This window comes from Candoia aspera, chromosome 1, assembly GCF_035149785.1.
Source record: "Candoia aspera isolate rCanAsp1 chromosome 1, rCanAsp1.hap2, whole genome shotgun sequence".
Taxonomy (NCBI): domain Eukaryota; kingdom Metazoa; phylum Chordata; class Lepidosauria; order Squamata; family Boidae; genus Candoia; species Candoia aspera.
This window is the reverse complement of record NC_086153.1, coordinates 38,142,695-38,170,589: the sequence shown is the minus strand read 5'-3', so window position 1 is coordinate 38,170,589 and position 27,895 is coordinate 38,142,695. Positions and strand designations below refer to the sequence as shown.

General features: G+C 38.1%; 1 protein-coding gene across 3 annotated transcripts; it reads right to left on the bottom strand.

Moving 5' to 3' along the window:
- Positions 1 to 284: 284 nt before the first annotated feature.
- On the bottom strand, positions 285 to 26,998 carry BCL2L11 (BCL2 like 11). 3 transcript variants are annotated; one of them, XM_063302158.1, is made up of 4 exons: positions 26,849 to 26,998; positions 25,032 to 25,461; positions 8,844 to 8,956; positions 285 to 505 (listed from the first exon to the last, which is right to left on the bottom strand). In XM_063302158.1, the coding sequence occupies exons 2-4, from the start codon at positions 25,435 to 25,437 to the stop codon at positions 416 to 418; spliced, it is 609 nt and encodes a 202-aa protein (XP_063158228.1). In that variant the 5' UTR covers positions 25,438 to 25,461; positions 26,849 to 26,998; the 3' UTR covers positions 285 to 415. The 3 variants fall into 3 exon arrangements, with proteins under 3 accessions (XP_063158228.1, XP_063158245.1, XP_063158236.1); XM_063302175.1 differs by having other exon boundaries at positions 25,047 to 25,461; XM_063302166.1 differs by lacking the exon at positions 26,849 to 26,998 and adding an exon at positions 26,350 to 26,599.
- Positions 26,999 to 27,895: the final 897 nt, after the last annotated feature.

Sequence of the window (27,895 nt, the reverse complement as noted above, 5' to 3'; positions counted from 1 at the left end):
AGCTGTACAATATGTCTTTAATATAAAAACTAAGGCAGCTTTACAAAAGTAGCTGGCTCAGTCAATTCCGTTGCAAGACAGAGGAGCAGCCTACACATTTCCTAATGTGAACACAACATGATTCAATTATTTTCTTGAAAGCTTTATATAGCACAGTTTTTTTTAAAAAAAAGTTTCAACAACAACATGATGTCAGCTCTACTCTCACATGAAATCTTGCTTCTAAAAAAAAGATGATGATCCATTTCCAAAAATCCATCACAATTTATTAATTCTTTAATATGGAGTCCTCCTGCTCCTTTAATTTGTTGGATGACACTTAAAGTCAGGAAGGTTAGCTGCATCCAGAGAGATTGTTCATGGGCTTTGTTGCTAGAACCAAGTAAACAATCTTCATGGCATCTTGAAGCACTAGTCACTGCATTCTCCATATGAAGCGGACGATGTAATGCAAGAGGCGCAAAATTATGATCTGATGATTTACTCCCTGGTAATCCAATAAACCCTGAAAGAAGAAATAACAGGTTATTTTAAAACAAGGAGCTTTCATTTCAGGCAGTAAAGATGATCAAATGTATAGGCCATCTGAGGAACACATTAAGTGCTTTGGGTAGCTTTAGCAAAGCACAAATGGTAGAGGAGTTAAGCTGGCCCATAAGGCAGTTGCAGATGCAACAAAAGTGGGTAGAACTGGGATTGTAACAAAGCAGTTGGTTTTTCTATTGCAATAAGGCCTATAATTGCATCTTTACATCTGAAAAGGAACAAGTGTGTATGATGGCAAGCTTTAATGAGATTGCTAAGTCAATAAGTATTTGCATGAAAATTACCTTCTCTTGATTAATTCATGAAAACCTTCTATCATTTGTTTTTTAATAAATAATGTAAACAAGAAAACATGTTCTCTCTTGCTTCAAATTCTCTTTTCCTTAGCAGGCAGTCCTCACCACTTTTTTTTAAAAAAAATTAAGCATACAATTGCTAGCTCATGGCTCAGTATAAATCTATGTAGATCAGAATTACATTTCAAAGGAGGAGACCAGAACTCAATGGCAGGGTGTTGCTTGTAGAAAGTCACACTCTGCCTAAATCCCTCTAGAGCCTCTGCAAGTCTGAGTAGGACTGGATGGGCAAATAGCCTGACTCAGCTGGTATAAGACAAAGGAAGGGCATGTGTTGTTTATGGGCTACAAATCAAATAAAGTTGCCATTTATGAATGAGTTGCTTCAAGTACGCTACCAAAGACAGACATTTTCTACTATCTCCACTTAATGAGATGAGAAAAATAAATAATAATAACCCATCTAGTGCTCAGGGGTTACGTGCTGCAAAAACAGAAGTTTCCAAATGGCTAATGGCATAGAGTGTGTGTTGGAAGAGATTATTAATCCTTGACCTAAATTATGTATACCTCATATTCAAAACAGAATATGAATAGAAAAGTTGGAGTGTAAGAAGCAGTATTATATCTCAATCCTAAACTCATCCTTTGGGAGACATGTATTTCATTACCTTTTTATTTAAGGTACATATGGAGTATGCTTCATTAACGTGATGCAAAATTACTTGGGGACATTCAACAAAACCTGGAAAAAAATGATTAAGTCATAGAATTCTGTATGTCTACCTAATTCTTTTTCCCTATATCCATTTTCTGACACTGCTCAATGTCCCGGCTGTCTGCCTCAATCACACTTTCACACACACTAAAGCGGATTCATTCAAATGGGTTCCCTCTACTAATGTGTCCAGAACACAGGCTCATCTAACATGCTCTAAAATTCCTGTGGGACAAGATCTTAACAAAGAAAAACAACTTCTATGGACAGCCTAATTTTTCCTATGTATGGAAATTTTTTGACATTCCACCTTCTAGGTGAAGACTCTATATAGACTCTAAATCCATAATTTGGCTAGAAATAAAGGCAGAAGAAAGTCTTGTGAATGCATCGTAACTTTAACACTATGTTTGGAGCAACTGTCACTATATTTAATCTTGTTCTGTGCTGCTTAATGTGAGGTTTGTTACCAGAAACAAATGGTATATAATTTATGTGATCTGGTAGAGCACACAGAAGGGGGGGGGGGAAACAAGAGACGCCAAAACCAGGATGGTATTCTCGGAGCATAATCATGTCATTGTCTAAATTGTTGACTCTTGAAAATGTTACAGAGGTTCCCAAAGGATGAAATCTGGTAGCTATAATTTATCTGAGAAACCAGTGATTTGGTGTAATGTATGCCAGGAACCTAAATAAAACTATTGGCAATCTGTGCCAGAGCTAATGAACTAGTGAACCTCCAAATTATTCTCAAGTGACTCCACCTGTATAAATACTCACTTTTTTTTTTTTGGGAGTATAAATACATGCAGTACATTAGGAAAGATGCAGCCATGTAAGGCAAAGAAGGACAGGCACACTAGTGTGCTGCCTGACTTCAACTTCCACAAGGCTCATTTTGATGAAATAAGGAAGATAATCCAGGGACAATCATGCCAGTTATTTCTCTTTCAACTCATTTTAGAAAAGGTTGTTTTAAAGTAATTAAATCCATACATACAATGAGCACATGCAATAGAGGTTTTCATTCATTTGCATCAAACAAACACCAAAAAGTCTCAGAAGACCAACTATAGCACATACGCACAAGAAGTATCTTGGGATACCTTAGACTAGCAGATTTATTGTGGTATAAGCTTTCATGTAGTAAAGCCTATTATGTCAAATGCAGTCATAAATCTGTTTCAAAGATCTTGAGTCTGGCAAGAAGATAAATTATTTTATAACAGAGATGCACAATTTGAGAGTTCCTCCAAAGGCTACTACAAAACTGGGAACTTAGTAAATATGTGGGAAATAATTATAACTACACTTAATTCAGATTAAGGTTAAAAGGAATTGGCTTGCTGCCTATAGTCATTTCTTTGTCCTATCCCAGCCAGAGTCTTGCAGCACTGCAGTTGCCTTTGCTTTAGCTGGAAAAAGCCAGATGGTGCAGCTCACCTACATCTGAACTGTTTACATCTTCCTTCAGTTTTCAAGCCAAGCAAAGATATAACATTTCTGACATTTCTAAAAACCAAGCAAGGGAAGGACAGCAGCAGCAAAGCTCTTGCCTGATCCACCTGACATAATGGGATTCTGGCAAGGCTATGGCACTTCCCTTCCATCTCTACATAACAAGATGAGAGGAAATAAGTTTCATGCCTGCAATTCCTGTAAGGGCATTTTAACAACAGCTTGTGATTTTTATCTTAGATGTGCAAGGTTGTTCCACAATTAACCTTTCACAAATATACTTTCAAAATTTTAAAGGCCTGTTTTGGATTGACGTTTAAAGGAGTTACAAACTTAACTGGATTATCAATCATAATAGAAAGAATGGATAGGTTCCAGGGGTTATGTTTTTCCCCATTGTTAATTGTGGTTAAGCACATGGGAAACCACAAAAAATGGCACTCTTGCTACCCTTTCAAAGGAGAGGGAAGGATACAAGAGAGACATTTCTGGGGTGTGCCTATGGGATGCATAATTAAATGCACAAAGAAAGGTATGCTCTCCCTTCTACAAATCCCAAGACACTATTTCTGTAGTGGAAATTGTAGCTACTTACAAAATAAAGGTAAGTCAAATGACTGCGATGTAAGAGATTATTTATCTGTACTCTGTTTTTTTCTTCAGCCAGAGTCTTGTTAAAGTTCACCAGGTCTAGGAGTGTGTTTTGCATATAGTAGCTTTTTTCAGTTTAATGAAAAAAATTGTCCACCTTAGCTTGTCCATAACCTGTATTCTAAAAATATTAAATACAGTAAAGCTTCTCATGTTTTCCCTAAATATCCACAAAAGAAATACATGTGGGGGAGAAGTCAGGTATATAAATAACAGAATCAAAGTTGTTTGGAGCCCTTAAAACAACTAGGGAACTGGCCTCAGATAAATTTATCTTAGAAGCCAAAGTTTAAGATTGGAGATAAAAGGATACTCTCTCTTGTCTTGTTACAAGTAATTCACCATCAACTCTAGAAAAAGCAGCACAGCTAATTTGCTTGATTAAGTCAGAGAGACTACAATACAGAGTGCTCAATTTTAAAGAGAGACTGCACTCAAATGTTTAAAAAATCCACCCAAACCTCTTCCCTACACAAAGGCATGTTGGTAGATGTTGTGACCCTTCATAAATGTTTGTTATGTGACTACAACACAGCAAAGCAGAGGCCAGGGCACAGATTCTATTTTAAGCTTAAAGGCAATTTCATTCAAAACAGCAAGTAAATCTTGATGTTTGAATACTTAGATGCATATGACCTTTCATCTTAGGGGTGTGCTTCAAATGTTGGTCCAGACTAAGTAGAAGGCCTCAGCTAGCCACACCTTTTAAAATATTTCGATTGCTTTAAATAACAGAGTGACGGGATTGAGGACTGAACTGAAGTAAAAGCAAGTGGCAAAAAGGGGCCAAAATACATAACTGAGCTGAAGTAGGCAGCTAGAATAAGATGGACACGAAAATGTGGCTACTGCACAATAGACCAAGGTGTAAATTCTAATGAAACCATGTCAGTTGAAATCTAATCTCTCTCCTAGAACCATCTGTCTGTCATGTAAGTTTGACCCTCTGTACAACTATATTTTGGGAACACTGAGCAACGTCAAGTATACGTTTCTTGTATTATATAGTATGTCTTGAGAACAGTGCTGCTTTTGCCAAGATCACTACAACATGAGCTTTACTGATGCCTTAGGAGACTCCATGTGGAGATCAGTTCCTCAGCTAAGCAGTTTCTAAGGGTTAACTTCTCTGCATTGGTCACTTCCACAAGCTTGATGTAATGCAAGTGCCTGCATTGGCACAACAGTGAAATGAAGAAATACCCAAATCAAAACAATCTGCAAGTTCAATCCAGGGAAGCAGGTGCATAGGAAACAAAAACAGACCTTGACAGCCACTTGCTCTTTCTGAAGTCTCCTGTGAATTTACTATTGTTATCAGTTGTAACATTTAGCTGTACATTCTACTCAAGTTTCCAGATATGAATGAGGAAACCAAAAACTGTCTAAAACCCAATTCATGTATAAACCAAATGACTCATCATAATAACATTTCATTACAGAACACCCTTCTGCACGTTATTTTCGTGTACGACAAATCAGGTGTGTGATGCTTTGCCAGCTGAACAAGAAAGCTACATCGTCCAAAATAAAGGCGTGAAAAACCGGAAGGAGCTAAATATAAAACAGCCAAAGAAGTTTAGCCAAAACAAATAGCTAATGAGAAGCAAAACAGTATTGAGGAAATATTTCCTAGGCTGAAAACAGCAGCCTGGAAAATATTGGTACACCACTGGTGCAAGTTTGACCAGCAATGCAAACATGGGCAGTCAAAGGAGGGAAGCTTAACGCCTTCAACCCTCCTTCCTTCCTGCCCTTTGGCTGCTCGTCCCTCAAGGAGGAGCAGACAGGGCAGAAGATTCAGCATCACAAGCCCGCCACCATCTTTCCTGTGCAAATGTCTCCTTCCCCCTTCCCATGCATTCACTTTAAATAGTCAACCTATGATTGCTTCAAATACACTGTAGAGGAGTCTGTCAAAGTTGCTATCACAGATCAGTTTGTGGTAACAATATGTGAACTTCTAAGTAAGGGCATTAGGTCTGCCAACCTGAGCTGAAGGCCAAAGACGCACACCATATCAAGGGAAACAAGGACAGGACGGATGCCATAGAAATGGAAAGGGCATTTAAAGTATACTGGGAAATTAACAGTTTATATGTACATTTAAGACACACATATATTACATACACAAAAGAAAAGAAATCCCAGCTTTTATATATTTTGAAAGTTGTTTCCATTTCAGCAGAAGGAATCAAACTACAACTGCTATTTGTAACTGGGCAATATCAAATTGGGCATATTGAACTCCAAAATGGATCTATTTCTGTATGACCAAAAACAACACAGAGGTTCTACCCTATCCAAATTTGCCACATACAATGCAAATTTCCTATACAATAGCACAATTCATCGAACTATTATTTATTATTTGATTCCCATTACTCTTAAAACAATTCGAATTATCAGCATACCCTTAATTACACAGAATTATGATCCATAAGCTACTCCATTTACCAAATGCACCAAGAACCAACAAGGAGCCTTACAATGACATGCAATGTATGTGTCAATCGTCAAGATAATATCTCTGTTTTGTTTCTGAAAGCCAAACATACTTTTATTTGTCATTTTACTGGTCAGAATTGCCATTTTTTTCTCCCTTTAATTGTAATGAGGTTTACTGATGTTGAGCAACTCAAGCTTTTTGTATCATTTTATCTCCATGCCAGAAAAAGCATTTTGTGCTTAATTTCTTAATACAAGGCTGCTGTTAGAGTATTGCCATAGAAAAAGTAAAACACAAAAGTATCTTCCATTTCAAGTATTTCCTTTGGTGCCCTGTTTCCCTCCCTAATCAAAAATACAGTGAAAGCTTACTAAAACTCAACCATCATGTGAACAGAAGTTGCTGGAAGAAAACAACATGTTCCATGCTTGGACTCCATCTACTGTCTGTTCAGAATTTTAGAGAGAAAAAGGAGGAGTGGGCGCATGCAATTTCAAAACTCTGAGCTGAATATTGTATCTCAGAGTACATATTACCATTTTTATTTAAAAGTATTTCAGAGCCACATTTATTTTACACTGCTTCTGAGGTTTCCTCTGGCATGTTCAGTATGCACCACAAGAGAACTTGGAAATAAGGTGCGATGCCTTGGTGAGCTAAGGTGCATTATTCCTGACTTCCATGAGACTAAGCACAGCCACTTGCACAAGCCTATAGAAGACCAGAGTGTTTTTTGTCCCCTTAAAACAGAAACACATAGCCTTCACACTGCTGAATCTACAGTGTACTGGTAACATTAATTGTATCATGGTCACACTATTCTTTTTTTTCCATGGGACTAACACGGACACAACACTACTTTTTATTGTCCATATTTAAACTATTGTGCATCTATGTCTCTCAGCTGCCAGAACAATCCTGTCTGTTCTCACTGTTTCCAAACATACCCCAACCTTACGGACTTTCAAGTTCATAGGAATTTATTTCATTCATCAGATGGTGGATGTAATTTATAAATATTTATGTGATAATTTAATTGATTAAGCCTTTTAAGATGCTACCAAATTTGGTGTTTTGCTGTCAAAGAAAGCTCCATTTCCTTGTTTCTCCCTTGCACTACAGGTACAAAGCACACCAAAATATCCCATACATTATAGAATTAGTAATCACAGAAAATAGAATTACACTGTGGGGTTCGCTCCTTCAACACATGACAACCACTGACTTCAATGGCTTAAAACAGGAATTAGGAACATTCACAGATAAGGCTATCAGTGGCCATTAGCTATGTACACCCAATCATAGGAAAAGGCTGCCAAGGAGAGCTGTGAATTTGATCACTGCAATGGATAAAGAGAAGTGGTGATTCTCTAGCTATTTTTCCACCCAAAGGAGAAAAAATCCTCATAGGCTTTCTTTCATGAGTAGAAAAACATCTAGGGGACCCTGAAAACACACAGCCCAGGGAAAGGGTCAACATCCTCCTCTGCAAATGGCAAACCACTTCTGAAAAAAACTTGCCAAGAAAACTGCAGGGACTTGTCCAGGCAGTCTCGGAGAATTGGACACGACTGAACGGATTGAATAACAACAACAACAACAACAACAATAGCAGCTTCACAATAAGATTAGGTTTTCAGTGCTTTTTAAAAAGGATGTACCTTGTAACATTTCAAAAATTCAAGAACTGGGATAAAACTAAAACACTATCTCATTACCCAAAGGACGTTGTGTCACTTATTTTAAAAAACCCACCACTTATTTTAAATTTGCTTCTATTTCCCCAGACTGTAATAGCTACTCCGTTCCCAAAGTTCCGTTTAAGGAAATCAAGCTTGGTCCTGGGCTCTAAACCCTAATTTTCTCTTACCTCACCTGGCCCAGTAGCTTGAGCTGAATTCTACATGACCTCTTACCAAATCTAATGCTACTAGGTTTAACCCTCAATTCCCAGCAAAAACAAAAGTCAGTTCCCATTGCTAAGCTAATCTCCTTGGTATGCTCCTAGCATTAAAAGCAGTTCTTACAACAGCTGAGTAAATGCGAAGTTAAGAGTACTGGAGGAGGGAAGTGAAATTAAATACCAAGGATGTAGCTCTTTATACTGGTTCTAAAATAAATTGTGTAGGCAGGAATATATAACAATTGTGCAGTATACACTGGCAAAAATTTCAACCAGTTCAGAGTTCAGTAAGTTATATCCTGTATATGTACCAATGGTTCATATGTGCATACAACATTAATATAACACACAGTATAATTACAATCAGCTGATACAGATTGTGAGAATATTCTGTCTATCTTTGCTGTAGTAATTGACACAGAACTTTATACAGGCCTACATAAAACAGCCATATCCTTTTTCAGGATCCATGTGAGCCTGAAAGCAGATCCTTTTGCTTTAAAGCAGCAGTGTCTTTTTTCAGGTCACCACTGCAGCCTGAAAAGGACATGGCTGCTTTAATTAGTAGCAGAGCGGTCTGGAGCAGAGGTCTAGTGTTTAAACTGTTGTGGGTGCCTTGAAATGTAAATATGCTAATAAACAAATTTGCTATCAGGTTTCAGCTTTTTAGAAATCAGATATAGTTGAGTAAGAGGGCGGTATTTTAGAAAATGGCTGAAATACTTACATAACATTTGCTTTCCCCTGTCCTCTGTTTAAGTAGACAGAGCTACATCATTGAAATAAGCAAAATAATTTTTTTAAAAAGTTGAAAGTTACCCTTCTTGGACAGTAGGAAGCATTAAATTCATCTCCAATGCGTCGTAATTCCTGTGCAATCCATATTTCTGGCTGCATATCCTCAGGTATTGGCCGTGACTGCCATCTGGAAGCTGGATCAAAACAACACAATTTTTTTTTTACATTTCCAAAATGTTTTCCACATCCATTCCCCACAATGCCCATACTTCAAAGGATTTTACTACTTATTTCTCTTCAAACTATAATAGTAATTTAATAAAGATAGAGGGGGAAAATAATTTGCACTAAAGACATCATAGTGATATCTGTGATTATTTTTTATACTGAAGCTATCATGTCATCAAATTCTGAATTCTTTTGTTCATTATATCAACTGAATCTACAGTGTTAAATTGTATTTTCTGCCTATAGTAGTAGTAGATTGTGCAAAGCAAAGCTATATCCATGGCCACTATGGGCTTTCAGATACTTCCCACTCCGTTAGTAACAAACTCTTTTCCGAACAATCCAAGACTGCTCCAACAGCTACATGGGAAATCAAACTCCAAAGTACTAGTAAAATAGAACTACATAGAGAATCACAAAAACCCTCTTACAATTAGACAGGTAAAAAGAGAACAGAAATAATGGAGGATTATCTCCCCAAAAACAATGTTTAAAGCAAAAAAGGTGAGCCTATAGCATGGAGCATTCTGATGCCATTATGATTTATATCCCACTTCCCTTGCCAGTCAGAAATCAGTAGCACTTCTACCAGTGAAGCAGTATTCTGTCATTTCTCTGACAATTTTCAAACAGCACATATTAACATCATCTCTGGATTAAACATTAGAGAATTATTTACTCCAGGCTCTGTAACCAAGCAAAATCTGAAGAACAGTTTCGCATACAAGCCCAACATTGTACGGATGCTGTTAAAGGGCCGCATATCACATAAACCAAAATACTAGTATGTGCTAAACTTCATTCCTTGCACAAATATACAAGCAAACCAGCTAGGATTTGTTACAGTTTCACATTATTAGCAAACTATGAGATGTTTAGAACCTGGTTTACAGCTGTCTTCCAAACTATGTTTAAATGTACTCTTTTCAAAGGTCAAGGAATGTGCTGCTTTCCACTCTCAAGTAAATTTACTTTAGAAGATGCCAAGCAGTATTTCAGCTCAAGCAGTATACTGTTCTATCTACTCACAGATACACTGAATACATTTATTCAAAACAAAAAAGGGGGGCAGTGTAGTCTTGAGGATTGCCCTTTGGGACTATTACTTTTTCTCTTTGAGAAATGTTGAGTGTAAGGAAAGATATATTTCAAGCATGTAGACTCAAGTAACTTGTTCACAAATAGATGCTGAAGCAAACCACCAAAAATTTTATTTATTTATTTATTTATTTATTTGTGTGTGTGTGTGAGAGAGAGAGAGAGAGAGAGAGAGAGAGAGAGATATTTGTTTTGTTCCTCACCTTTTCCATGAAGTGTTTGGCACAATACCCTGATTCCTATGCCTAATTACAACTCAGCTGCTAACTAAGTCCAAGATGCATCACTGAAATAACTGCTTATTCCTCCCCATATATTCTGCTGTATCTCCCCTTCCTCTGTTTCTCCAATAACATAGCAGTTGAAAATTCTTTGGAAAAATGCAGAATATGGATGGATAAAAAATGTATGACAATAATTTAAAACTGCATTTCAACACTGCCTAGGTTCATACATCACACTACTGTGGTCCTTGTTTTTGGCTTAATGCAATGCAATTGATTTCAGCAACTAAGTCATTAAACAAAGTGGTCACTAAGTGATAATCACATGACCACAACTGTGCTTACTATTTTACTTCAGCTTTCCTTTGCTTTATAGTGTCAGAGGGATACGACCCCTAAAGGCCAGGTGAGCCCAAATAGCGGGGAAGATTTCCAGAACTTGACTCATGAGGAAGCCAGGTAAAAGGACAAATCTTATAGCTCTTTTCTTCCACTCCCCCACCCTTTGGAATGCTTACCCTGGCACTGGGATAATTAGCAAGAAGGAAATTAAATGTTTGTATTTACATTCATTGGAGAGGAAGAGATTACAAGAAAGTAAGCAGGCCCACAATGCGGATTACTCATCCAAAGTAATGCTCTAGCACTGGCTGTCCACCTAGCACACTTGTGGCTGTGAGACAGGAGCCATTTAGGAGGCAACCAAAAGCCTTTAGTATGAAACTGATTAGAGTCTTGTTAGTGCCAGGCAGCAGTGCCAGCTGGCCTGAGGATTCTAATCAACTAATTAAGGTCACAGAGCTAAGCTTGTTAACTTGTGGTTAGCACTTTTTAGGGACGGGTTGCGCTGTGGAGAAAGGCAGCTCAGGAAGAGATTGCTTGTTTAGGCGATCTCTCCACTCTGCAAAGAGGGGAAAAAGGAAAAAAAACAGGTCAGGCACAAGACAATGTGTACTGGCTGACTGTAATGGTGAACATGTGACTGAAAGAGAGATGCTGCAAAGGTCATAAATGTAGGCATTGGTTGCAGAGTTACTTTTTCATCACCTTTGTAACTGAATGGTGGCTGTCCAAGGCAGTCCCTAAACAAGGACTACCTGTATAGGAATCTGGCTACTACTGTCTGTAAACTATGCTTTATGGGTATTATATATGAATCTAGTCAATGATGTACACCATATGTGAACTTAGCCAATGATATACAAGAGGCAAATCAATTCAAAACAATTGTTTTGAGAAGTGTATATGTTCTTACATAGATATCTAAGAAATAACAAGGGGATCTTTAAATGAAAGTAAAGGTAAAGGTAAAGGTTTCCCTTGACGTAAAGTCCAGTCGAGTCCGACTCTAGGGGGCGGTGCTCATCTCCGTTTCTAAGCCTTGGAGCCAGCGTTGTCCATAGGACACTTCCGGGTCATGTGGCCAGCATGACGACTCGGAACGCCGTTACCTTCCCACCGAAGCGGTACCTATTGATCTACTCACATTTGCATGTTTTCGAACTGCTAGGTAAGCAGGAGCTGGGACGAGCAACGGGAGCTCACCCCGCCGCGCGGTTTCTATCACATCAGAAGACTATCATTTACGCTAATAGAGAATGTTCCACACATCAAGCTCTTGGTTCATTTTTGAAGTACAGTCCGCCTTACCAAGTAGACCAGAGAGGAAACACAATCAGATGAGTTAATTCTACTTTATTTTAACGCTATATTAACAGAATCTTGCAAGTCTGGAAGTACAATTCTCCCTATCACCCTTACACCCCAAGAAATTAGGGAAGGTCTCTTCTGAGCCTTTTGCCCCGCCCACTACACAGCTGCAGACTATGCTGTCTAGCCTGTGTCTCTGGACCTAGTCTCCCAAGGTCATTCCCACATACCATTACAACTATGTACAAAAACATCTATATCTTACCTACAAAAACACTGTTTGGTAGCTAATTGTTTGTCATTACATATGAAGGGGAAGGAAAATACTGCCTGGCAATTGCCAGCATATGTGTCAATGGGCATACAAGTCTACCAACACAGTTTTGCCACTGTAGAAGTCCTGATAAGATTACCATTCAGCTGCAGTGTCCATAACAAGTCTCAGTGATGGACCTCTGATGCATTTACACATCATGTTATTTGCTCCCTGTATCCTTCAGATGCCCATGCCTTTGAAAATTTATGCCTTTGAACACTTCTTAGTTCTATGATGCTGGTCTAACTTCTTCCGCCAACAAAAATGAATGGCGAATATAAGCAAGTATAACAGCCCTTCTTACACAAATTATTCCACAAACCTGGCATTAAAATCTTTGAAAGGATCATAAGGGAATATACATAACTCCCAATCTCACAACAATCACTAGCAGAGCAGTGAAAATATTAAGCAAATGTGCCTGGCTCCAAACTGGGTGGAAAATTTATTTCAGAGCCAAACTAATGTTTCATTGGTCTACAAATGTATTGTTTTCACATTATAGTGGAGAAAGACTACATCAAGTTTCAAAATAAGAGTTTATATCAGGCTCAATTTTAGTGATTTGTTGAATGAATTTCAGCTTAGTAAGCAGACGTCTTGCAATACTGGTTGACTCAATTCCTAATCTTTCAATCATTTTAAAGGAGAGGTAGCTAAATTCATCTTACTATAGTATACTGGAAGATAAGTTTTCCACAATTATATAACAATGCCATCTTTTCCTGCCTAAAATTAAGCTATTTCACTCTAATTTGATCATCACACCTGTACAGGTAATCCTATACTAATTATACCATTGTAGAAATCAATAGAATTCTCAAAATTTTCAACAGTGGAGGAATGGAAATGACAAAACAAAGTAGCATTTTGCAGTGTCTGCAAGATTTGGCTGCTTTTGTCATAATGACAAAACTAGTATCAGTGCTGCAATCTCTGCCCCTTTTGGCTATTCATGCAAGATCACAACCTACAGTATGTAGAAAAGGATGGGGCTTGCATCACAACACCACAGTGCTGTTTTTCTGAGTCTGATCCTCTTTGCCTTCCCTGTGGGACACCTGTGAAATATTTGTATTCCTTGAACTACTTCAGGGTATTCTGTCATCTTTCCAAGTTCTGAATCTATTCAGTTGCACTAGCCACTCGCCAAACAAATACCCTCTCTACCCAACACGGAAGAGATGTTGGCTGATCCATTCTTAAACATCACACTGAAACAAAAGACTTGAATGAAAGTGCACAGAGAATAGGCACTTAAGTGAAAGGGCACTGAATGTCTTAACAGCTTTTGTTTCAGCATGCATTATAACCAAAGCCATATTACTGAAACAAGCTGAATGTTACACAAACTTTTAAAAATTTTCTTTAAACAGTAGCACTCCAGACATTGACAAAATATACCAACATATACAAACTCATACTTCCCATTATGATGCTTAGCCAACGTATTATGTTTAAGTGGGGGAGAAAGCATTAAATCATGCTTTATTTCAGCATACCCTTTATACCCCCCTCCCCACCTTTTTAATGAAACCATCACAGGATTACTTCATTAAGAACAATCCTATTTGGTGTTTTCTGTCTCTCAACTTGCATTTGAGTTAATCAAACATATAAAAATAGTTCCTCCCAAATCTAATCCAAATATATCATTTCCACTGGTACATTCCCTGGTAGTACAGAGCTATGTCTAGGAAAATCCCAAACTATAAATGTCACTCAAGCAAATTCCAACACCCAATGTAGTATTCAAGTTACGTACGTGACATCTAGTGCCAGCCAAAATATTTTGATGCCTGAGGCAGAAAATTGGCAAAGCAGAAATTAGAGCAGAATCAAATCTTAAAGCAATCTTGGCCAAGAATAATAGTACGATTTCTGCCAGTGGGAATGTGTATAGGAATAGGTGCCTCAGCAGTCTGAGAAATAAAGCATAGCTTCAAAAATGTCATTCCATGATCTGTTTATAAGCAGCCAAGAGGTTTCTGGATGAAATCAAACTAGCGGATTCTATGTAGATACAGCAGATTCTGTGTAGAGTACATACATTTTCTGTTGCAGAAATTACTTTTTAAGAAAATTTTTAAATTTAATTTTTAGGAAATTTGTTCTCTTCGAAGAGTCCCCCTTCTTACTGAAATTAAGTGCTACTCATTAGAACAAGGAATTAGTATCACTTTGCACTTAATAATGTAGCACTTAATTTCAGTAAGAAGGGGGACTCTTCGAAGAGAACAAATTTCCTAAAAATTAAATTTAAAAATTTTCTTAAAAAGTAATTTCTGCAACAGAAAATGTATGTACTCTACACAGAATCTGCTGTATGCAGCTACCCAAAAGATGGTTTTTACCACGTGCATACCAACTGGAAGCTATCAATATAGTTCCTCTGGGAAACTATGCAGTTTTAAAGAGTAAGAACAATGTAGATTGCTTCATTAGACTTTTGCAAAAACTAATCAGTGAAGTTATTATAAAAAAAGGCAAAAATTTACTCTTTCCTCAATTATGAAGTGAGGTTTCTGCATATTACACAGAAATCAAAATATACCAGGACCTGAGGAACAGAGATTGTGAGCCACCTGCTTAAGCTTTGTATATTACTTGACAAGATGTTTGTTTCACATAAGCAGACAAAAGCAGAACTGTTCAACTAGCTACCAAAATCATATAAACATATAATGGGACCTATGGGACTACAAAGGTATAAAAAGCTTTAATTGATTCTAAATGACAGTTTCTGCAAGTCAAGAAATTAATATAAATGTTTCATGTGGTTAACCATGAAATCAATTTGAGGTTTTCATATAGGACTTTCTGTGGGACTGCAAGATCAAAAAGATTAGGAGTGTCAAGTCATTTAGTTATGCAAAATAGAGATACATTTTCAATTCATACTTAATATCCATTCAAAATACAAACAGCTGATACTATATTTAAACAATGGATGTGATGTCACAGTGCCTCATTGAAAAAAATGCAATCATTACTGTAAAGATGTCCATCATGCACTACATATATCTCTGTTCTATTATGTAAGACATTCTTCTTGCTAGTCTTCAAGATAACCACAATCAAACAGCTTGAAATATGTCTACATCTCCAACAGAGATAATCAAACTCTCATAAAAATTGTCACTGTAATAAATGCCTCAGTATAATTCTGGTTAATTTTAATAGATTTTGCACAGGAAATATGAAAACATCCATCTAACATACCATTCTGCCAAGCAAAACTAAAAGGGGTTATTTCTAGGTTATCTTCTCCATTAGCAATAATCTCTCCCTGATCTGCCAATCTCTAAATCACTTTTGTGCAGAGTATCTTGAATTAAAAACATTTGCACTGTATAATATATAAACCTGTGCACAGCAGCAGCTACACATAACATCAAGAATTCTTGCAATCATCATTTGTTCATCTTGTTAAACATGTAGCTGGTGTCTCTATAAAACTCTTACTGTTAGGGCATTTTCTCTAACATTCAACTGAAATCTGTGTTCCTGTAACTTAAATCCATTATTCTACAAACTGAATCCTGGAATGACAGAGAACAGGTCCAGACTTTTTATGTGACATCCTTTAAGGTATCCAGCTCAGTCATCTTTTCTCAGGGCAAAACATACCTAGCTCCTTCAGCCTTTCTTCATAGGACTCAGTTTCCAGTTCCAGCTATTTCCACTGGCAGCTTAAAATTGCATTGCAACTCTGCTGACTTGTAGTCACTTTGCAAACAGCTATTATTCCAAGATCTTTTTGCAAATACTAATACAAAGCCAGGTATTGCCCATCCTATACTCATGCATCTGAATGTTTAAACTTAAGTGAATAACTTTGTCTTTGTCTCTGTTAAATTTCATTCTGTTTCTTAAAAATAGATTGAATTTTATTCTATTTTCTAGACTATTAGCTATCCCACCCAATTTTCCATTATTGACAAATCTGATAAGCATTCCATCCACCTCTTCATCAAAATCATTTATGAAAATATATGAAGAGTTGAGAACCCAGGACTGATTCTTCTGGTACCCTACTTAACATCTCTCTCCAATTTGATGAAGAACCATTTATGAGCATTAAGTTTAATTTTCCAGCCAGTTATATATCCATTTCATTGTTATACCATACAACCTACACTTAACTAGCTTCCAAGTTATAGGACACTTCATCAAATCCTTTCCTAAAGTCAAGGTATATTATGCCTGCAGCATTTCCATTTATTAAGGAAGTTACTCAATCAAAAGTTCAAATTAAATTTGTCTGGCAAGTTTGTTCTTGACAAATCCATACTGACCTGATAATATCCTCAATATTTTCAAGCTGTTTATACATCTATTTCTTTATGATCTGCTCCAGATTTTCTCAGGTGTCAATGCCAGGCTAACTTGTCTATAGTTAGCGGGATCTTTTCCCCCTTTTTGAAAACAGGGACATTTGCTGTTCTCCAGTCACCTGACACATCATCACTACAGGGTCTCTAAAACTCATAAGAGTTCAGCCAGACCATCAGCCAATTCAATTCATCTAGTCTTAGAGCTTTAATGTCATTCAAAGTAAGGAGATATCATTCACCGTGTTTTTATTCAGCGCAAGCTTCAGTTCTCCCCCTTCAACTAGCCCTTTACAATTCATAGTGGAATACATAGGGGTTTGTTGTTGTTGTTGTTGTTGTTAGAAAAGCTTGAACTGAGATAGAAATTGAGTAGTCCTGCTGTTTCTTTGCTATCTGTTTACCATCTTCATTGAGTAGCTGGTATACTGCTTCTTTTCTTTTTCTTTTGAACATATCTGAAGAAACCCTTTTTGTTATTCTTAGCATCCTTCACTAAACTTAACTCATTCTGAGTTTTTGCTTCCCTGACGCGCCTCTACCACTCTGATGCATGCCGGCTACCCATCTGTACTCTTCCTTTGTGACCTGACCCTCATTCCATTTCCTACATGTACCATTATTTGTTCCCAAATCTGCACAAAGCTTTTGGTGAGATCATATTAGCTTATTTTTCTGTCTTCCATTTTTCTTCCTCACTGTAACTGTTTGCACTTGTGCTTTTAATATTTGTTAAGAACAGCCATTTTCCCAACGGCTTTTCCTGTCGTGGGGTATTAGTTATCATTGTCTAGAGTTTACTAAAATCCACCCTTTGAATCCTAAGATTATTTATTATTTATTAAATTTGTATCACCGCCCATCTCCCCCAATGGGGGACTCTGGGTGGTAAGGTATGTAACTATGCTCAGTTTTAGTTTCCCTTAAAATCAAGTCTTTCAGCATTACACAGCCACTTTCTCCCAAAGTTCTTGCCACTTCCACTTCCCACATGTCTTTTTTATTGATCAGTATCAAGTCAAGATAGCTGATACACCTGTGCCTTCCTCTTTCCTCCAAAGGGGAAAGATGTCAGCAAGTGAGGAATTTCCTGGAAGGATCAGGAAATGGCCCTTGAAATACTTCTGAAATACTTCCAATCTCACACAAGAGAAATGCAGAAGACAGGACATAATCATCTCACTTAAAAGCTGTGAAACACTGCAGTCATGACAAAAAAAAAAACATTAACGCCATGCTGCAGTTGGAACATACATACTCTAAGACAGCAATTTAGGAGACTTGGGAACATTCATATTGTATTTTGATAGTAGCTTAGGATTTCACTGATATAATGGTACTATTATAGTGGAAAAGAAATGAGGATTCCACATATGATATTTTTTTTAAAAAAGAAGTGTTTGGTTTCCTCCCCTCCTCAAAAAAACAAAGCTGCTGCTGCAGAGAAGCACAGCTGTTCCATGCACACCAGACACTACCAATATAAGCTCAGAAAACTTATTTGTGCAATAAAAAGTGCTAAGCTTACAAAATATTTCAACACTTTATCCGTTATAACCAATCTTTCAAATTACAAGATAACGAATAATACAAATACATAAATCTCAATCAGATTAAGAACATAACAAAAAAGACAATGGATGCAGGTATGCAGGTAACTTGGGGAAGACAGAGGCCAGGAATCCTCCAACATTCTTAGCACACTGAATTGCTATACACATATGGGCAAACAGTCACATTAATTTGAGGCAACACACTGAACAGCTGCTGGAACTTGATGCCACAGTAATCTGAGAAATGCAGCCAAACTCTTCATGCTTTTAGAATGAATTGCATACTTGATTTTACCAACACTTACAGGTTATTTACATCAGTTTAATCTCAGAAATATACTTAAATCAAAGTGCAGGGGACATAGAAAATCAGTAATTATTTAATAATATTTGCAGAAGCTAACACTACATTACCATGACTGCTGTGCAATTTTTGGTTTAAAGTCCCTATCTGGAAACTGAGAAATAGTTTCACTCAACCAAAAAGTGTTTAAATCACACGAGAGCCAAAAAATACGGTGGAGTGATTTAGAAACACAGAGAACTAAATATAAAAATGTTCTTTTAAACATGTTTGACTCATCATTTTAAACATAGTATGAAAACCATAGTACTAATATGAAACTAGACTATACCAGAAAGCCTTTTACACTATATAGGACTAAGAGATAAAATTCTTAGAATACATCAACACATTATCATAAAGTAGTCTATTTTCAAGAGATGAATAAGATGAACAATATCATGAATGAATCAATGTTTTAAGAAAACAAAATGCTCATACAACAGCTTGCCCCGGCCTTCAACGGCTCTGAAAAAAATACAAAAAAGATTTTTTTGCTTACGTTTCTCCTCTTCTTAAATGTTACTGTATCTAATTCTGGAAATGTACTCAACAATATATTGAAAATCCAGGAAATACAACTAAAAGCTCATGATTTCTGATAGAGCAGTAGGAGTTAACATTTCTACAGCACTATTTGAAGCAGATTCTATATTACAAATATGAAGATAACACAAAGAGGTTAAAATTATAACCAGACAAATATTTTTTTCAAATATTGTTCTTTTGGTTCTTTATAAGGATTCTTTTATTACAGGGATGGTCACATACACTTCATTTCACATTAATCATCATATAAAAGCATTGGGAGTATTAAACTCTTCGATCTATTCAAATTTTGAATGTAGGCTGGAATGTTCAAAATATTTTACCTTGTAACACTGTCAGCGTAGCAAATGGCTAATTATGATACTGAATTTGAAAATTACATTGTACAAACCATAACTACAGGTAGATTTCTGTAATACAAACACAAATGCTAAATATGACTATAATTTTTGTTCATTTCCAAGATTTTATCTCATTTTTCAAGCCATTATTAAGCATCTAACTCATACGCACCACCAATCATTCCAAAAACTTGCAAAACTGGAGCATCACGTTCTTTACCGGATGAAAATCTTAGTACAAATCCTATTGTATTGTTTTTCTATGGGTTAATATTGTATCAGCCGAGACAAACAGGAAAAATAAGTTACCCACTTTTTCTTTTACTCTTTCTCCTCCTTTTTTTGCTCTACAGGACAATTCAAGAAACTGAGACTTAGCACAGAGGTAATTTAGCTACCCGCAAAGCAAGTAAATTTGTGCTTCCAATTGTCAGCACAGGCTGGACTGGAGTCAGAAGGACCTCTAGTGAATTTCAGGAAGTGTAGCAGCATCATCCCAGGAAAGAAAAAGGAAAACCCTGCCACAACTTTCCTTATGCAAGCCATAACCCGTTCAAGCCAGAAGCAGTTGTTTCTAACTGTGAAAAGGATTTTTTTTTTTTATAAAGGCAGAAATACAAGAAGAAAAGCATATACTACATAAGGGTTATCTATAATGCAAAAACCATTTAGGTGTAATTTCTCACTAACCTGAAATCTATGCCAATACTTTTGCTACTGATCAAGGGTGTTCACAGAACTGAATGCTGGAATGAATAAACACACAAAAGAAAACGACGTATTTCGTGTCTATCAGGGCACTGGTATAATAAAAAAAGTTAGGTGCCAGTTTTCTGGAGAATATAATCTGTACTCTCTAGAAATCATTTAGGCAATCTACAGAAGTAAGAACATGTAATAGTGTGCATCTCATAGCTTTTTTTAAAAAGATATCTTCTCCCTTTTTCATCACATAGGAAGTGCTGGATATTAGTATAATTTGGCATTAAACAATACGTCATCTTGATGTGAAGATACCTGAAGATTGCTTTTTCTGTTGAAAGCAGGCATTCTTCTTGGTGAGCTTGTAAAACTTGCAATCGTTTCAAAAAACAAACAAACCAGGCAGCAATATAAAGAAGAGAAAACGTCCTTGTTTCAATTAACTTACACTTTCAGCAAAACTGTGCAGTTTTTTAATCTATGGCGCTTATTCTTAATTGTATCGCTTAAAATGACTTTTCAGTATGCAACCAACTCATAGTATATATGTATCTCAAATAGTATCATGATTGTGAAACACTGTTTCCTACAAAAAATAGGAAAGCAATGTGTTTATATTTAAAACAATTCAAACATAAGATCAGTTTTACCTGAAATATGAAGAAAGGGTTATATAAACTGCACAATGCAGAAAACTCCCCCCTTCATCATTTTAAACTCAGATGTAAACTTTGCCTGAAGCTGCAAGAAAAATATGACATTCAGAAATGTAAAATGATACAATAAGCATAAAATCTTTGCTTTATTTACACTCATCATAAATGAACATGATTAAAATTCATAATCTGTTTCTTAAGTGAAAGAAGGTGCGTACCTAACCTGCCTAGTTAATTCTAAATGGTTCATTCTGCATGATCTGTCATACATAGGTGCCAAACAATAAACAGTGTTTAAAGTATCACAAGTCTTTTGTGGGTTTTGCTGCAAAAAAACTAGCACAGATAACTTTCAAAAACCTTAGTATTAAAGCAACAAAAAATCAAGTTATAGACTTAAAGGCAGAGAAGGAATCCTAAGAACTGGCTCAAAGTGATCATATAAAAGCTAGAACAAGAGCAAAAACAAAGATCTGTCATTTTGTACTTCCAAGCTATCTCCTTTGTGGTTTTAGAAAACCAAACTGGAAGACTTGACAATTTTCACAAATCACTAGGCTATGGTGAGTTTGCATGTTTTAGCCATGTTTGTTTCATCCTTAGGAATTCCAAATTGCAGCAAGTTTCTATGTTGTACTTGCTCTGTATTATAGACTATAGTAATCATTAGTTTGAAATTATCTACAACCTGCTTTTGGACGTCATAAAAATATGCAATTATCCCTCAGATAATGTTTTCAAAAATCATTTCCCCATATTCATTTTTAAAGAAACTCTGAGAACTAAAACATCAATTTAAAAAATAATTGTTGATTGCCAGGATCCATCCACAGACTACAAACAAATACCATTTAGGTCTTATATAATCTATAAATCATATATTGATAGCAAACCAATTTGCTGGTCTGCTGAACTTTAACAAACACTAATTTTGTTCTATATTATTTCTAGAATATCTGCAGAAGGTGGGTGTGACATCACAGAAGTCCTCATATTTCCCTAACAGTTCTCTGAAGCTAGCTTATGTTGTCCTAGAGCAGTAGCATAACTTACCAAGAATGCCAAACTCTTCAACTCAGAAAATAAACTTAATCTACAAACACTGTGTACACTATCCATAGCATACATCCTATTGAACTTAACAACATTAGCATCTGTAAAATGTGTAAGATCATTTTTCATTATCACCATTAAACAGAAACTGAGCACATCTGTACAGCGGAATCACAGAACTGTGGAGCTCAAAGGGATCATGTAGCCCAACCCTCTGTAATTTGGTGGAAAACCAACTAAAGCATCCATGAGAAGTGGTTCATCCAGGGATCAGGAACCCACAACTCTGTAAGTAGACTATTCCACAGTAATACAGATTTTACCATCAGAAAGCTTTTCCTTATATTAAAACAAAAGTTAAGTATCTACAACTTATACCCATTATTTGACCTAGTTTCTGTGGTAATGAAAAATAATTCCCGACCAGCCTCCATATATGTATCCTTTTCTGTACATGAGCAAAACTGAAGAATAGCTACATCATCTAAGCAACAAGAACATAAGATAGCATCTTTGAGAGCTGCTCTAAAATTGGGTTTTTCTCCTTGAGAGGTCTGATAAATCTATCTTCCACATGAATATTTTTGATATAATTTCATTTAATAGCAGAATTTAAATTGTTATGTTCAATTTTCTTCTGTTAAACAGTTTTGACATCTTGTTATTTTCTCATATTAGTGGACAAAGTCCCAACTCCTGAGAAGAGGGCAACAAATGAAATAAAACAGGAGTTGAATCATTTTGGGTAGATTGGCCTAACCAATCCAACATAGGCAGGCTGCTGAAAATACTCAGTAATGCCCCTTTTCTACTTGTTAACTTCATTCTTTACTAGTGTTGCTGTCCCTCCCCAAACAAAGCTCCTCTGTTTTAACAGCTGTAGGCAGAGATTCAGTAAGTGCAACTTCCCCCATTACTGCATCTCCACGCCAGAAAAAGCAATATTTTAAAAATGCTACAAAGCCTCTATCATTAAAGGTAGCAACTGTTCCCCATACATTTTATCTCAATCCAAAAAATGACTTATTTTACAGTTTACATATTGTTTTTTGTTTTGATATATATTATCACGGTCTACCACCTAATCAATAGGCTGTACAGATTTCCTGAGATGCATTCAGTACTCTATTTTTCCAGCTATGCCAGGCAAATTAAGCCCTAACAGAGTTTAAATATCACAGCAAAGAGTCTATTTAAGAACCAAGGGATTTTTTTCCTCTCTACATTCTGATTGGTGGGATTTTCAGGAAGTACCTTCAGTTTCCATGGTAAAAACTGGAAGGTAAACATGCTGGCAATATAAGGCTAAGATGCCTAAAACCACTTTAAAAAGGAGTATAGCGGCTTAAGTGGATGTCTATGCGAAGTAGCTTCTCTTACTCCTGGTTTAGTGCTATATGAACACTGCACTCAAAGCAGGAAATCAGCCATGCTGAAGTACAGGGAACAGGATGCACTATATGTGTACCTCATGCATACATATCCCAAGTAGGAACCAAGTAGAACATACCTGAATCAATTTGCAAAAACACCTAATTGGCATTAGCTTTATATTTTTCATTAGACAAGGTCTCTTCTTAAAAGAACATTGGGCTGGATATAGATAACCATCATAACAAATATGCATTTTCTCCTAGAAGAGTGTGGGTACCTTGTGGGAGGCTGCAATTACATGACTTAAAGATACTTAGCAAAAAAACTTAAAACATTTTCATTTTAGAAAAAAATATAACCGATTTATTTCTTTAAAACGGAGAGGAAAGTTCGGTGCAGCTTAAAGCAGCAATTTGGTTCAGCATCATATTCAGGAACCTTATATTGTAGGGAAATGACCAAACAGTTATCTGAAGCCCCCCCACCTTTTTTTTTTGCAGGAGATAGAAAAAAATAAAGACAGAGCTCTTGATCACTGCATATTTAAAAGAAACACTACTGCAGTAGAACAAATTTTAGAACTCAGTTACTCCATACACCTCTACCCAACTATACAAAAATTGTTCTGAAAACCAGTTGTTCACTCAGAAACCAAATAAAGCCCATTTTGACTAAAGCAAATCCATTGGACTAGCATAGAGGAAACTCAGTGGAACTGAATGGAATTCAAAATCTCTGTACATGGAAATAAGGCACCTCATATTTCAGAGATTGTCCTCCTGTGCTCCCAAATGATGCAAAGAAAGGACCAAGAAGCTCATTAGATATTTTGGTTATAATCCTCATCTTAGGGCCAAACTATACATACTGCTTACCATTTCTTCTAGTTTTCACTAATGGAGTGAACAGGCCCAGGAGGCCTACTCTGGATAATAGCACTGACACCCAAAGCTATCTACCCCAAGATGGAAGTGCTTTTTGGCATCAATGGAAACTCCCTTCCTGGGGCTAATAACCACTTGAAACTGTGATCTTCACTTGTAATAAAGGAATAAAGATTTAAAGTCACCTCCTGGTGCACCATGGTCCCAATCCTTGATCAACACGTCCATTCTACTCCTACTATGTATCATTTTCAAACACTCACAATACAAATGTTTACATGCAGTAATGCAATTTAGGTCTTACTTCTTCCAACAGCCACAAACATTAACAACACTACCCAAACAAAAGGGCACAATTACATTTTCAACAAGCTATAAGGCAATTTCTGGTTCATTTGGACTTTCTGCCTGTTTTTTTCTATATTACAAAAGGTTATTGCTATGAAAACACATCTTTTTAAATTTTCATTATTACCACCTTCATTTTGTTTGCATATTTATGTAGAAGAGCCAAAACATTTCACATATATTATCTAGTGATCTTTACAAACAACCTCATGAATTGGTTGGTACTATTATCCCTATTTATCATATGAGAGGGTTAACCACAAAATTTTCAAACGCTGCCTAGAATTTATTTATTACATTTGTACCCTGCCTTTCCTTCGGAAACCTTCATGTTCTCTTTTTTATTTCCCCTACTTTTATGCCTGTAAAGTAAGCTTAAGCTGAAAGATAATAATGAGATCAAGATCACCCAGTGAGCTTGAAGGCTGGGTAGGGATTTGAACCTGGATGTCCTCAATCCAACCTGTTAACCATTACAGGTCCCCCTGAACTAGAGTTCTAGTAATACACAAGACAAATTGATTTCTTGAGACTTAAGTTCCAAACCACAAATACAGGATTCAAAAGGGAGTAGGAAGCGTTGACTGTTTCGAATATGAGTGTAAAAGCTTCTTACCATGCTCTTGCTTACCCATTGCGCTTAGATAATGATTGATGGCTTGACACGGGGGGCTCGGAGTCTGTGTAGCTTTGTCACAATTCATAGGTGCAGGACTCCTGTCGATGTCAAAAGAGAAATACCCACTGGAGGATCTGGACAGCAGTGGGGATCTTCTTACAAACATGAACAACGGGGATCTGGTAGCAAATGGACTGGGACTGGAGGGTGGTGCCAGTGGTCCCTGAGGGCTACTGGGTGATGAACTGTCCCGCTCACCCAAATGATTACCTTGGTGTTCAGTTTGTAAGGAGGTAGGGGCCCCAGGCCGAAGGTGATGAGGCTGAGCTGGCCTTTCAGCAGGCTGCAATTGTCCACCTTCTCTATCACACTCAGAATTTAAATCAGAAGATTGTTTTGCCATTTGGTCTTTCTTTTCCCCCCAACCCTGGAAGAAATAAGGGAAAAAAAAGAGAGAAAAACAACTCAAATTACACATAAAGTTCATTCAAACTTGATAACAGTGATGACTTGCAGTACAGAGAAATCACTACCAGAACATTGGCAATGCAAATCCCATGGCATTTTACATTCCCCCATTAATTAATCTTAATTAATTAATCTAATTCCCTGTGTGTCAAACTTTTAAGTAAAATAAAACCCAGTAACTGGTAAAGGTGTTTTGCTGTATCCAACCCAGGGCGAAAAAAGCTTGTTGAAAAGAAAACAGCAACAAAGTTTCTAAGACAAAACCTGGGGGCCTGCTAAGCAATATTCCAATTCTGATCTTTTGAGGGGGGGGGGCAGAAGAACCAACTGGCTTTCCTTTAAAAAGGAGAGGGGGTTGAAACATTTAACTCGGGATCCCCACCCTCTGGCCCTCCAAGTTCTAGACAGGAGGATCAGATACAGTGTTGAAATGTTAAGTGAGGAGTCGATGTGGTGATTGTGCAGGACGGGGAAGTCGGCCAGGCTCTCGCTCCATTGTTCTATCGAATATGCTGATCACAGCAAGTCTGGAAGGTTTGGCAAGAGCAATCAGTTGTAAAAGTGCGTCACAATAGTTTGTACACTGCAAAGTGCTCCTCCGTTCACTCCACCTCCCCTCATCCTTTTACGGCCATGACCAAATCCTCCTCTATACTACACGCAGGGAAGAACGTTTCACTTCGGCACCTTTCGAAAAACCGCACTCTTTTTTAATGAGATGCTGTTGAGCGGGCGGCGAAATCAAGAGCAAAAAGGCGTGAGCGAGAAACGGAGCGCGACAGGTCACTCCAGCCGCAAGGCAAGAAGAAACAGTAGCCTCCCACCCACCTACCGCACTCTAACTCACCTTTATTTACTTTCGTTCAAACGCCTGTGTCCCGCGACTGGACTAGGCGCACACGCAAGCAACAACAGGTTGAAGAAAGGGCCAACGCAAGCCAAGCATCCACCACCAAGTTGGGGAAACCATCACAAGCAGGGAACAAAAAAGGTGATGGTGCGGGAAGTCGGGCAGAGGCGAGGGAGGGGAAAACAGCCCCGCGCCGGGACTTGAAAAGAAATCCAATTACAAGGCCAAGTCACTTCATTCGCCTCTGGAAAGCCCCTCCCTCGCTGTCGAACGACACCGGGGGAGAGCTGCGGTCGGCGCCGCGAAAGACAGGTCTCTTCCCAACGAGAGCCCAACAAAGGGAGCGCGAGTGCAAGGCAGGAGAATAACAGAGCCAGAAAGAGACACGCAAAGGGGGAGGGGATAACCAGAAGAGAGGGTGGAGACACGGGCGCACACCAAGATACCCCGGCCCCCAATCCCGCCCCCCGCCCCCCCCTCTCCCGGCCCTACTTACGCGTTAGGGCTTCTGAATCATCAGAGGCAATCCGGACCTTCCCCGGGCACCGAGGGCGGCTGGGAACTACACGCTCCGCGCGCGTTTCAGAGCGAGCTGGCCTCTGGCCGCGCGGACAAAACAGCCAGCCAGCCAAGCGACAGCAGCAGCCTCGCGCTCTGACTGCCTCTCCGGGCGAAGGGGAGAGAAAGCCCTCCCCGTCGCCAATAAAAAATAAGGCAGCAAGGCCAATCCCGGCGCGTTAGAGGCGGCCCAGCTCCGCCCACAGCGCGAGGGCACTGTTTACATTTATATGCAGGGGGGGGGTGGAGGCACACATACACACACGCGCGGCCTGCCACAACCCTGCGCCGCGCCGCGGCCCGCCCTGCTCCTTCCCTCCTTATGTCCTCAGGAGCTTCCTGAAGCCGCCGCGGTTGTGATCGAGAGAGGCTGCTGACTTGCAGCAGCCACGCTAAGCTCTGCTTTGCGTTCTCCACGGACGCCCCCCCTTCTAGTTCTCTTTTTAAATCGTGCTAGCAACAATGGAGAAGAATCCGAGAGTCTGGCAACTGGCTGACCCGTTTCCGCAGAGAAAAACGTTTCGCTTCGGCAAATGCAAAAGCAGAGATGCAGCCGCACCCCGCAACATTTTCTTCTCGCCCCCCCTCAAGTACAAGCTTCACCAGAAAAACACTAGACTCCACCTCCTCTTTGGCTTACAAGCTTCACACCCCAGGATGATTCATTCCGTCCAGGGAGAGAATTTTTGCCTTGTGGAAGAGTAGAAATGACGGATGATCATGATTTGTATTTAGATGACTATCACCCAAAGACTGGAAAATAGTTTATAACAATAAAAGCACAATGCAAAATGGTCAGGAGCAAAGGCATCGAAGGCCAGAAATACAATAATCTGGATAATCAGGTGCAGACTGTGAAACTGAACTACAGGTTATGCTTGAGGGTCCAAGCAGGGGGAGTTCAACAGAGAAGAAGTTCAGCAGCAATGATGGCACCACCACCAAGTAGGTCTGGCATCCTCCTGGCATCAGCCTCCTGGCATCA

What these genes read in the sequence shown, in the direction of transcription:
- BCL2L11 (XM_063302158.1), bottom strand. Translation starts at nt 25,437, where the DNA reads ATGGCAAAACAATCTTCTGATTTAAATTCTGAGTGTGATAGAGAAGGT. An exon ending in AATGGGTAAGCAAGAGCATG is followed by an intron (nt 8,957 to 25,031) that starts GTAAGAAGCTTT and finishes GTTTTGATCCAG; the next exon opens with CTTCCAGATGGCAGTCACGG. An exon ending in CTTCCTACTGTCCAAGAAGG is followed by an intron (nt 506 to 8,843) that starts GTAACTTTCAAC and finishes TTCTTCTTTCAG; the next exon opens with GGTTTATTGGATTACCAGGG.